The sequence below is a fragment of the Palaemon carinicauda genome, chromosome 11 (genome assembly GCF_036898095.1).
Source record: "Palaemon carinicauda isolate YSFRI2023 chromosome 11, ASM3689809v2, whole genome shotgun sequence".
Classification (NCBI taxonomy): domain Eukaryota; kingdom Metazoa; phylum Arthropoda; class Malacostraca; order Decapoda; family Palaemonidae; genus Palaemon; species Palaemon carinicauda.
In genome coordinates, this window is record NC_090735.1 from 123,081,245 (window position 1) to 123,094,533 (window position 13,289).

At 37.3% G+C, this 13,289-nt stretch overlaps 1 protein-coding gene across 4 annotated transcripts in view; it reads right to left on the reverse strand.

Moving 5' to 3' along the window:
- Positions 1–6,177: 6,177 nt before the first annotated feature.
- LOC137650164 (gem-associated protein 5-like) overlaps positions 6,178–13,289 on the reverse strand; it is a 79,356-nt gene continuing 72,244 nt past the window's right edge. For all 4 annotated transcript variants that reach the window (XM_068383328.1, XM_068383329.1, XM_068383327.1 and 1 more), the window contains 2 exons: positions 8,123–8,276; positions 6,178–7,318 (listed from right to left, as the gene is read on the reverse strand). In XM_068383328.1, coding sequence (XP_068239429.1) covers positions 6,726–7,318; positions 8,123–8,276 — 747 coding nt within the window. In that variant the 3' untranslated portion in view covers positions 6,178–6,725. The remainder of the gene's footprint in view (positions 7,319–8,122; positions 8,277–13,289) is intronic.

Here is a 13,289-nt window from a genome sequence, read left to right on the forward strand (position 1 = left end):
GGAAATGTATTCAATGGAGCTGGAATGACGTCGAAGTCATTATTAAGGTAGTTATCTAGTGACGAGTGTTAGAAACAAGCCCCTCCCCCCTTTCAAAATTTTGAAAGACTGTATAAAAAGGAAAATTAAATCCTGGAATTTTGCTCCTACGCATAAACAAACCTTTAGTCCATTGAAAAATGGATACTGGTATGATTTGGTTTCTTCCCAGGAATACAGCAGGCTCTGGTCCCCTAAGGGGAAGAGGGAGGTACTCCAGCCTTATCAACCTATCATGGGAGTGATGACACTTCCCAAAAGAAAAGTACTTTCAAAGAAGCTCAGTTCGTCCCTAAAATGCTGCCAACAGCAATAAATGTGATGCAATCTTTGGCCAAACACTAGCTGGATTTCTTCTCTTGGAAAAGAGATACAGGTCTCCTATTCATAAATATTAATTTAACATGATGCATCAGCCCATGACACTTGTCAAAGGAACATGAGGAGAATTGCAATTCATTGCAGAGATGCTCTACCTGGCAAAGTATCTGTTCTACAATGCCACTAGCAGAGATTACTGCTTCCGCCGATGCAAGAACCCTTTTTAAAAAGTGAGCCAAAGAACTTATGACGTAGAGCATCAGCAAATCCGGATGCCACCCGGTGTGTGGCAATTAGGAACAGTCAAGGTAATGTGAAACCAAGATCATCAATAGGTAGTAGAGTATTCCGTAAAACAGGTAAGTGGGTGGAAATATAAAGACCTGATGAATGGTGTTAGGAGTGTTGGTGACAATAGCAACAAATGGAGACCTGACATTGCAAATTTTACAGAGGCATCACACTTGCGTCAATTGTTCTGAAAATAAATAGTATGCTTATACTAAAGAGACTGAAGAGAAAGATTAAAAGCCAAGGCCAACAAGCAGGATTTCGAAAAGGTAAAAGTTCTACTGACCAAAATTCTTTTCAAGACATGTTGTACAGCAATACGTAAAATACAGAAATCCACTTTTGATGGCATTTGTAGACTATGAAAACGCTTGTGCAAAGTTAATGTTAACGAAGTCCTATCAAATGAATTTCCAGTGAAAAGCAGTACTCCAAGAGAGTGTGTTGTCACCTATTTTTTTTTATCCTCCTCATGGACTTTGTAATGCGTCAAACAATCGGAGATGGTGGAGAAGGATTGGACTTGATTGTTAATAGGAAATTAGCAGACCTAGAGTATGCTGATAATGCTGTCCTTAATAGCAGAACACCGAAGTATTTGCAGTGCTTGCTTACCAGAATGTAAGATATATCACACGAGGTTGGGCTCAAGATAAATAGAAGACAGCGATGATGAGAACGGAGTATGCAATGGAAGATGAAATATCACTGGAAGGAGAAAGGATTAATGAGGTAGAATCATTTAAATATTTAGGAACTATGATCTCCAATACAGGGTCTTCAGAATTAGAGTTTAGTGAAAGATTGACAAAAGCAAATCAGACAAAGGCTAGGAAATTTGGTAATCCAATGGCCAGAAATTACATATATAAAAATCAGACTATATATCAGTTTAGCGAGAACGGTGTTACTCTATGGACATGAGTCATGGTATGACAATGAAACAATCTCCAATAGATATAGTAGATTTGAGAACAAAGCCCTCAAGAAGGATATTGGGAGTTAAATGGCAGGACAGGATTAGAAATGAAATGATAAGAGAGGCCACTCGAGTGCCATATGTAGATGAGATTATGATGAGGGGTAGATGGAGATGGTTTGGGCATTCTCTTCGCACTCCTCGAGAGATTAGTTCACCAAACGTTTAGCTGGGCTTGTGGAACTAGAAAAGTTGGAGGAACCAGGCCTACATGGGTGACGACTATGAAGCGTGAAGTACTGTAGATGATGAGTGGAGAAGTACTGAATTAAAAGCTCAAGATAGAGACGACTGGCAAAATCTTACCGGATGCCCTTTGCGTCAATAGGCGTAGATGATGATGATGATGATGATTCTTTTACAAAGTGAATATTGATGCTTTTACATGCTAATCTTCATTGTCTTAAGAACTGTCTCTACTTATTATTTTGCTATTTTACTTATTTCACACCTAGCATTTTCTCCTTAAACGTAAACATACACTTACCTCTTTCTCTCTGTACATGTATAACAAAAGTTTTAGCAAATTTGCTAAAAGCTGGATTTTGCTTCAAGTGAAATTGATTAATGCTCACTTTAAGGCAACTTCGAATATACAAACGGCACCTTGCTGTTAAAATTAGAAATATTTCAGTACTTTACATGCAGTCACAAAATAATGAATATAACAACTAAAATATAAAATAATCAGTAGATTGAATTGAATAAAATTAAAATTGCATTATATAAAATTTTGTCAGTTCAGCTTAACTGAGAAAAAGCTATTATGCTAGAGCTTATTTGAAGTAGGTTTTTAGAATAAAGTAGAAATGTAATTTGTATTGTTCCTGGCTATACAAACCAGAGTCCTTTAAACTATGTTAACCCTTTTACCCCCAAAAGGACATACTGGTACGTTTCACAAAACTCATCCCTTTACCCCCCATGGACGTACCAGTACGTCCTTGCAAAAAAATGCTATAAAAATGATTTTTTTTTCATATTTTTTGATAATTTTTTGAAAAAATTCAGGCCTTTTCCAAGAGAATGAGACCAACCTGACCTCTCTATGACAATAATTAAGGCTGTTAGAGCAATTTAAAAAAAATACACTGCAAAATGTGGTGGGGAAAAAATAACCCCCTGGGGGTTAAGGGTTGGAAATTTCCAAAGAGCCTGGGGGTAAAAGGGTTAATATGTCTTCAATGGAGGTGGAACGCCCATTAAATTTGTTGATGCCGCAATTAATGACAGGTGGTGAACGCCTGTGAAAGGCCCCAGCCCCACCTGTCAGAAGGCCTTCCCTTTTGACCATTGGCTCAGGATTAGGTGGGGTGGTTGAGGTAGAAAGTTTAACTTTAAAGGATTCAGGATTGTGTAGCTAAAAAAAATACAAATTACTTATAAAATTTGCTATTTGTTCTTGTGTCCTTTAAAATATGGAGGTTCACAGTGACTGGTGGGTCAAAAATCTACCTAGATCCAAAACTGGTTGGTTCTTTTTCTTCTCTGGAAGTGTCAATCTGCCTTGACCCATACGGGAACCAAGGAGATGACACCAGCAATTCCTCATCTGTATATCAGAGGGATAAATAATCTATTAGGGCCTGGACTGTCCAAGAAGATAGGTATGTGGTGAAAGGGGGAGCTCCCTTCCTCCAAAAGGGGATAGCAGTCCATAATAACATACCTGGTGTATGATGCTCAACTGGTTGGTATATATCCCCATCCTTTCCCTCGGATAAAGAGGATGGAGTAGATAAATCTCTAGATATTAAAGTATGGAGCTGATTTATCAACTTGATCTACGGTCATACTACCCAGATGGGCCCCTATTAAAGACCAAGGTTCTCTCTGAAGGCCAAAACAAGGTAGCCTCCCCAATTGTTACATTCACGAATGAGTGCAAGGACGTTCCCAAAGGAACATACCAACTCAAGATTGTCTGCCTCCATCGGTGCGAGTTCGAGGCCAGTATTCCCAAGGGCAGACAAAGTAGAGTACGATATATCCAACTCAAGTAGGGAGGTGCAGCAGGTCAATCTGGAGTTTCACTTTACCCCCACAAATACGCTTGCTCTGACCTAAGAACAGAACCATCAATGGAATTGCAAGTTGAAAGCGGCCCAAACGGCTGACAACAGCGGAGAAGAATCCCTGTCATCAATCATGGCAGAGATATGAAGTAGCTCTTACTCTTGTCTTCCCTTTGCTGAGCGGGGTGAGGAACAATCCAAGGAAGAAGGCCAACCTTCAAAAATCATGGTCTTCCATTGCACACAAGTGCTCTGAGACAGCCTCAAGATATACCATCCTCTCAATTCGCTCTCCTGAAGCATCACTGTCCAAGTGGGAAGGGTGATGTAGGATGCCAAAGCTCCTCCAACAGCCAGGGAACACTAAGTGAATGGGTCCCAGCATTAAAGCTGGGGTAGGCAGGAAACCCAATCCATGACCAATGGGGTCATGACACAGGATCACAGATCTAGCTGCATGCACCAACTCTTGGGAAGACGAGGTGGGCGGCTGGGCTCTGGCTCCTATGCCACTTGGGGTCTTTTCCACCTCTCACACCAAAAAAAAAAAAAGAATGCTTGTGTCAAAAGGAGCCCTTTCCATACTACTTGAAAAACCCGAAGACGTAGCTCCGAGGGCTCCTTGCTCCAGATGCATATTCCATGCACAGGAGTGGCAATAGCAGATGCACCAAGTGAGATAATGGAAGAGGCAAAAGACCTCCTCAATGTCTTATTATTGAGAGTTGCCAACAGACCCCGGAGAAGATTAAGCTCTCAGAGCATAAGTCTGCCTCTGCACAGGTCACAACCTACACCCAGCACACATTTTCACATCCATTATCTCAAGCAGCAGCTAGCATTCATTTCCTGTAAGAGAAAGAAAAGGAAAAAAAAAAAGACAAAAAAGTTCATACTTATTGCGGCCTTAGACAAATAGTTTTTCCAACAAAAGGAGGAGGGGGGTCTCCTTGACCCCCCCTCGATTCCTGTCTTTAATTGCCTTGTTAACAAATTCAACCACAGTTCCAGCTCTGCTGAAAATATAATTCCTTATTTTAAAGGCTAAGGTTTCTATATTCATAAGAACAAAGCTAAATAAGGAAAAGAAATATAATTCAAAGCTACATTCAATAAAAATTAGGGCTCAAGTTTTGAATTAGAAAAGCTGCTAAAGTAAAGAAAAAAAATGAGATCAGGAGTACTGTAATTGAATGCAGCAATATCATCTCCATGGAAAATTATTACAGGTGTATCAATTAAAATTATTAGAACAATTGCATACTGTATATGTATGTAAACATTGTTCAGTTGGCTTTAAGATCAGAGTATAAAAGGCAACATCCTTACGTGACTAAAAGAACATTCACCTAATGGCATAGTAATACTGATTAGGTAACAATTTTAATCTAGGGATAATACATACTATGAGGAAATGATAAATCATTGTCATATAATTACAGTATGGGAATAAAAAGCTCTTATGTATTGTTACACCAATACATTGTACAGTTGCCGCCAGATGTCTTTAGCATGCGGTGATATGAAAAAAAAGAAAGAAAAAAAAAGAAAAAAATAGGGAAGCCAATTGTAACTAGTAAAACTCCCTTCTAAAAGGTGAAAATACAGTGTCATATCATCAATCTAACTATTTAATTAATAGTATACTGTAATATCTAAAAAATCAAATAACTCGAGTAAAAAAATACAATGATGTTGATCATTATCTTCCTTATGGCAAAAAAAAAAAATTATCAGAAATAATATAATACTTTCCCTATAACTAAAATAATAAACAAAAATTCTTATAAAAACAGCACCTTATCTATCACAACTTATAGGTTTGACCAGAAGTCAATGTCTGCTCTCCTTTTTCCACAATGTATAAGATAGCAAGTTCGTGCGAAAGCTACACCAGTTCTACTCAATGTTAACCCTTTTACCCCAAAAGGACGTACTGGTACGTTTCACAAAAGCCATCTCTTTACCCCCATGGAAGTACCGGTACGTCCTTGCAAAAAAATGCTATAAAAATTTTTTTCTTCATATTTTTGAGAATTTTTTGAGAAAATTCAGCCATTTTCCAAGAGAATGAGACCAACCTGACCTCTCTATGGCAAAAATTAAGGCTCTTAGAGCAATTAAAAAAATATATACTGCAAAATGTGCTGGGAAAAAAATACCCCCTGGGGGTTAAGGGTTGGAAATTTCCAAATAGCCTGGGGGTAAAAGGTTAAAAGACCCAGGAGCAGATACTTCTTACAATAAAACTACGCGTTTGAGGATTAAAGTATAATATACATCTAATTCTCAAAGAGATTTCTTGTAAGTTCCGATGATACTTTTCTTTCTGAACCACCGTTGTTATTGTAACAATTAAAATTGGATGAGAGACTGCCCAAAAAAATTCATGAAAGTTCATAAGCTTCAATTCCCTTCAAAATAAAAAAGGGTAAAACTTTTCTTTCATTAAACTTTTTGTTTGGAAAAACTATTCAGTAATTACACCTTACTCATATAAAAGGAAAGTCTTGTAAGTATAATAAACCAATATTCAGAAGTATGTAACATTTATCATTTGTAGGAGAGTAGTTTACCTACTATTATTCGTGCTATTTTCACAGTATTATTTCACTATGTAGGTCTTGACATCAATGTTAAGCCTGTTCTGTCGTGTGTTTTTCTGCCTGAATTTCAGTTTTGTTCAAGTCTCTATGGTATGTGGTCAAAGGAGAGGGAGCCCTTCCCCAAAAGGGGATAGCAGTCCGGAATAATATACGTGGTGTATGATGCTTAACTGGTTGGTATATATTCCACCCCTAGATTTTAAAGAATGTAGCTCAGAAGACTAGTTTACCAGCATCCAGTCAGCTCTAGCATACCATTCTTACTAATCTTTTACCTGCTATCTACATATCAAAAGGGTACTTTTCTAACTGCTCCTTTTCCCCAATAATTTCGATTGACATAGACTGTAGTATTCAAGGCCTCACCACACCCACTTCAAAATTAGTTTCATAAGAAAAAGTAACAATAATTTGATGTCAGAATAACACAAATCAAAATCAAAATTCATTATACCGTACACAAGAATATTTGTACTAACTCTTGATCGAGCTTATTTTAAAAATTAAGTCCTGCACATATTGATCATTCAAATTTCCTTTGTCCCTCAAATTCAAACTTATTTGCAGTAGCAGCTGCTTTGGGTCTGAGAAACCGTCCGTAACTCTTTTCCTCACGCCATGGATATCTTCATCTCTTATAAAGAAATCACTAAGATAATGCAGTTTACTCAGCAATTCTGTACTGGTTCTTGGAATCGATAAGAAATGGACATCAGCTGTCTTGTATGCAGGCTTCTCTTGACTTAATTGTAATGCACTGTCTTTGTCATCTATTATCACAGTCTTCGATACTTTGCCGTTTTGCCTTTCGAGATCGTACTCCAAAGCACTGCCATTGTTAATTTCACCTAAAGAATCCGCACTCGCTAGATTGTCTGAAGGATTAACCTTCTTTTTACAATCTAAAGTTTGCTCGATGATATCCCAAGCCTCATCACATTGAAGCTCTGAATGTACCATACTTATTTCCGACACATTGTACATATGAAGTAACATGCTCGCAGCTTTGCTAGAACCCTCTTGGTACTCAAAGGTCTTGGGAAGAACAGTAGAAAGATCAGTTATCCCTGAAAAACAAATGTATCTTTAAGTTTAGAACAGTAGAAAGATCAGTTATCCCTGAAAAAAAAATGTATCTTTAAGTTTAGAACAGTATAAAGATCAGTTATCCCTGAAAAACAAATGTATCTTTAAGTTTAGAACAGTAGAAAGATCAGTTATCCCTAAAAACAAATGTATCTTTAAGTTTAGAACAGTAGAAAGATCAGTTATCCCTGAAAAAACAAATGTATCTTCAAGTTTAGAGTTTATTGTAACACCCTATCTTTTATTAGTCTTTTAACAGTAAATTTATTGCAGCAGAAGCTTGGTTAATGTAATCAAATGTTAATATTACATTTCATATTTCATAAATCCTACTCCTTATGAAATGATAAAATGGATTTTGACATAGGAAAAATCTATTTTTGGGCGAGATAGCCATGTCGTCCTGATGGAAGTTCCCTTCGGCAGCTTCCTACTGTATAATATTTCTGCGAGTGATATTACAAGAGAATTACCGTCAGGTACCACGGGGTTCTAACCCCCGGAACGACTATCCGAAGATATCGTGTATAATCAGGGACGTATCCGAAGATAACCATAGATATCTGCACCCCCAATAGACTTTACCCAGTCTAGTCAACTAAGGGAAGGATAAATGAGGAACCGTTACATATCCTCTCTCCCTATGGAAATTTCATGACATAAGAAGGCTTTGGAAATATGCGATATTGCACCACAACAATGTTATGAAAAACAAAAAATTAAAGTGATACTTAAGAGTAAAATAACATGAAATTAACCCCTCATTTGGGATCAAAAATACATACCTCGAGGGAGCAAAATATGCGTTAAATGAAATGCCTGATCAACTTTTCCCCAAGACAAGGCATAATCCAGTACTGCAGTAAGATGAAGTTCCCATAATTCCTGAGTACGGCTCATTAACATTTCACACACTGCTATGGCTATAAGGAACCACAGCTGAAAATACAAAAAAAAAAAAAATGTAAGTTTTTATCAAAATAAGGCAATTGAATTAAAAATTAAACAAAAGGAAATGAGGGAAACAATATGGATTTAACCATTCATCCCAATAAAGTATTACAGAACTTAACCATTCATATCTATAAAGTATTATAGAACTTAACCATTCATACCTATAAAGTATTATAGAACTTAACCATTCATATCTATAAAGTATTATTGAACTTAACCATTCATATCTATAAAGTATTATAGAACTAGCGTACGCAAAAATGATGGCTAAATATTTAGATATGCATGTAGACAGATTCAACACCCTCCCCCTTTCCCAACTACATCCCCTCTCACTAAGATAAGACCAATCCTTCTCCCCCTACCCAAGGGATGGGGAGAGATCGTGTAGTTATACATTTGACCGTGCCGCTGCGTGTGACCACAAAGAAATATTTATACATATAGCCAGACTCTTGCTCTTTGTTATATAACGGAGACACATACTAAAAGGCATCTTCCATATATGGTAAGGTTGATAGTCTTCATGCTTCACAGACCTAAACCTTATCCTCTTAGTGAGAATCTAGATGCAGGGTCTTTCAAGAATGGTACCACTTATGTTTCCATAACTAGCAAATAAATAATTTAGATACTGTACTTCAAAATGATCTTATTTATTGTCTAAAGTAAAACCAAATAAGCTAATTCACAGTTTTACATCCAACTTGTCTCACCGCTGCCGACCGTTTTCCTTGTAAGGAAGGTTTTAACGGATGGTAGCCTGGTCTCAATGTATAATCTATCTGAGCTTGTCAGCCATTCAAAATGGTTTTAACTGGGATAAGTTAAGAGAACAAGAACTCCCAGTTAAAGTAGTGACTGTCCAGTCACATGGAACTAACTCACAATTAACGATTCCCTTCTTATCAAGAATAGGATTCGTTAAGAGATCAAGAACTCCAAGTTAAAGTAATGACTGTCCAGTCACATGGAACTAACTCACAATTAATGATTCCCTTCTTATCAAGAATAGGATTAGTTAAGAGATCAAGAACTCCAAGTTAAAGTAGTGACTGACTGGTCATATGGAACAATTAATGACTCCCTTCTTATCAAGAAAAGAATACTAGCACATTGCACATTCAGAAATTCTTATAGGTCACAGTTTGGTTGGGGCACCAATGTTACTACTCACTATGATATATAGTGTAAGTTTTGGGCACTGTAGTTTCCCTTACACTATCAATTTTGGGAAACAAGACAAATTGTTACTGTGAGATGACAACCCTATACTGAACAAGGCTTTCTGCCCTGCTGAGGTAAGTCTCAGTAAGTATTTACAGTACTAAACATTGATTTTGGTAAATATTCTCTGTGAGATGATAATCCTATACTGAACAAGGCTTTCTGCCCTGCTGAGGTAAGTCTCAGTGAGTATTTACAGTACTAAACATTGATTTTGGTAAATATTCTCTGTGAGATGATAACCCTATACTGAACAAGGCTTTCTGTCCTGCTGAGGTAAGTCTCAGCCAGTATTTACAGTACTAAACATTGATTATGGTAAATATTCTCTGTGAGATGATAATCCTATACTGAACAAGGCTTTCTGCCCTGCTGAGGTAAGTCTCAGCCAGTATTTACAGTACTAAACATTGATTTTGGTAAATATTCTCTGTGAGATGATAACCCTATACTGAACAAGGCTTTCTGTCCTGCTGAGGTAAGTCTCAGCCAGTATTTACAGTACTAAACATTGATTATGGTAAATATTCTCTGTGAGATGATAATCCTATACTGAACAAGGCTTTCTGCCCTGCTGAGGTAAGTCTCAGCCAGTATTTACAGTACTAAACATTGATTTTGGTAAATATTCTCTGTGAGATGATAACCCTATACTGAATAAGGCTTTCTGTCCTGCTGAGGTAAGTCTCAGCCAGTATTTACAGTACTAAACATTGATTATGGTAAATATTCTCTGTGAGATGATAATCCTATACTGAACAAGGCTTTCTGCCCTGCTGAGGTAAGTCTCAGCCAGTATTTACAGTACTAAACATTGATTTTGGTAAATATTCTCTGTGAGATGATAACCCTATACTGAATAAGGCTTTCTGTCCTGCTGAGGTAAGTCTCAGCCAGTATTTACAGTACTAAACATTGATTATGGTAAATATTCTCTGTGAGATGATAATCCTATACTGAACAAGGCTTTCTGCCCTGCTGAGGTAAGTCTCAGCCAGTATTTACAGTACTAAACATTGATTTTGGTAAATATTCTCTGTGAGATGATAACCCTATACTGAACAAGGCTTTCTGCCCTGCTGAGGTAAGTCTCAGCGAGTATTTACACTACTAAACATTGATTATGGTAAATATTCTCTGTGAGATGACAACCCTATACTGAATAAGGCTTTCTGTCCTGCTGAGGTAAGTCTCAGCGAGTATTTACAGTACTAAACATTGATTTTGGTAAATATTCTCTGTGAGATGATAACCCTATACTGAATAAGGCTTTCTGCCCTGCTGAGGCAAGTCTCAGCAAGTATTTACAGTACTAAACATTGATTATGGTAAATATTCTCTGTGAGATGATAACCCTATACTGAATAAGGCTTTCTGTCCAGCTGAGGTAAGTCTCAGCGAGTATTTACACTACTAAACATTGATTATGGTAAATATTCTCTGTGAGATGACAACCCTATACTGAATAAGGCTTTCTGTCCTGCTGAGGTAAGTCTCAGCGAGTATTTACAGTACTAAACATTGATTTTGGTAAATATTCTCTGTGAGATGATAATCCTATACTGAACAAGGCTTTCTGCCCTGCTGAGGTAAGTCTCAGCCAGTATTTACAGTACTAAACATTGATTATGGTAAATATTCTCTGTGAGATGATAACCCTATACTGAATAAGGCTTTCTGTCCTGCTGAGGTAAGTCTCAGCCAGTATTTACAGTACTAAACATTGATTTTGGTAAATATTCTCTGTGAGATGATAACCCTATACTGAATAAGGCTTTCTGCCCTGCTGAGGCAAGTCTCAGCAAGTATTTACAGTACTAAACATTGATTATGGTAAATATTCTCTGTGAGATGATAACCCTATACTGAATAAGGCTTTCTGCCCTGCTGAGGCAAGTCTCAGCCAGTATTTACAGTACTAAACATTGATTATGGTAAATATTCTCTGTGAGATGACAATCCTATACTGAATAAGGCTTTCTGCCCTGCTGAGGTAAGTCTCAGCCAGTATTTACAGTACTAAACATTGATTTTGGTAAATATTCTCTGAGAGATGACAATCCTATACTGAATAAGGCTTTCTGCCCTGCTGAGGTAAGTCTCAGCGAGTATTTACAGTACTAAACATTGATTATGGTAAATATTCTCTGTGAGATGATAACCCTATACTGAATAAGGCTTTCTGTCCAGCTGAGGTAAGTCTCAGCCAGTATTTACAGTACTAAACATTGATTATGGTAAATATTCTCTGTGAGATGATAACCCTATACTGAATAAGGCTTTCTGTCCAGCTGAGGTAAGTCTCAGCCAGTATTTACAGTACTAAACATTGATTATGGTAAATATTCTGGGTGAGATGATAACCCTATACTGAATAAGGCTTTCTGTCCAGCTGAGGTAAGTCTCAGCCAGTATTTACAGTACTAAACATTGATTATGGTAAATATTCTGGGTGAGATGATAACCCTATACTGAATAAGGCTTTCTGTCCAGCTGAGGTAAGTCTCAGCCAGTATTTACAGTACTAAACATTGATTATGGTAAATATTCTGGGTGAGATGATAACCCTATACTGAATAAGGCTTTCTGTCCAGCTGAGGTAAGTCTCAGCCAGTATTTACAGTACTAAACATTGATTATGGTAAATATTCTGGGTGAGATGATAACCCTATACTGAATAAGGCTTTCTGTCCAGCTGAGGTAAGTCTCAGCCAGTATTTACAGTACTAAACATTGATTATGGTAAATATTCTGGGTGAGATGATAACCCTATACTGAATAAGGCTTTCTGTCCAGCTGAGGTAAGTCTCAGCCAGTATTTACAGTACTAAACATTGATTATGGTAAATATTCTGGGTGAGATGATAACCCTATACTGAATAAGGCTTTCTGTCCAGCTGAGGTAAGTCTCAGCCAGTATTTACAGTACTAAACATTGATTATGGTAAATATTCTGGGTGAGATGATAACCCTATACTGAATAAGGCTTTCTGTCCAGCTGAGGTAAGTCTCAGCCAGTATTTACAGTACTAAACATTGATTATGGTAAATATTCTGGGTGAGATGATAACCCTATACTGAATAAGGCTTTCTGCCCTGCTGAGGTAAGTCTCAGCGAGTATTTACAGTACTAAACATTGATTATGGTAAATATTCTCTGTGAGATGATAACCCTATACTGAATAAGGCTTTCTGTCCAGCTGAGGTAAGTCTCAGCCAGTATTTACAGTACTAAACATTGATTATGGTAAATATTCTCTGTGAGATGATAACCCTATACTGAATAAGGCTTTCTGTCCAGCTGAGGTAAGTCTCAGCCAGTATTTACAGTACTAAACATTGATTATGGTAAATATTCTGGGTGAGATGATAACCCTATACTGAATAAGGCTTTCTGCCCTGCTGAGGTAAGTCTCAGCGAGTATTTACAGTACTAAACATTGATTATGGTAAATATTCTCTGTGAGATGATAACCCTATACTGAATAAGGCTTTCTGTCCAGCTGAGGTAAGTCTCAGCCAGTATTTACAGTACTAAACATTGATTATGGTAAATATTCTGGGTGAGATGATAACCCTATACTGAATAAGGCTTTCTGCCCTGCTGAGGTAAGTCTCAGCGAGTATTTACAGTACTAAACATTGATTATGGTAAATATTCTCTGTGAGATGATAACCCTATACTGAATAAGGCTTTCTGTCCAGCTGAGGTAAGTCTCAGCCAGTATTTACAGTACTAAACATTGATTTTGGTAAATATTCTCTGTGAGA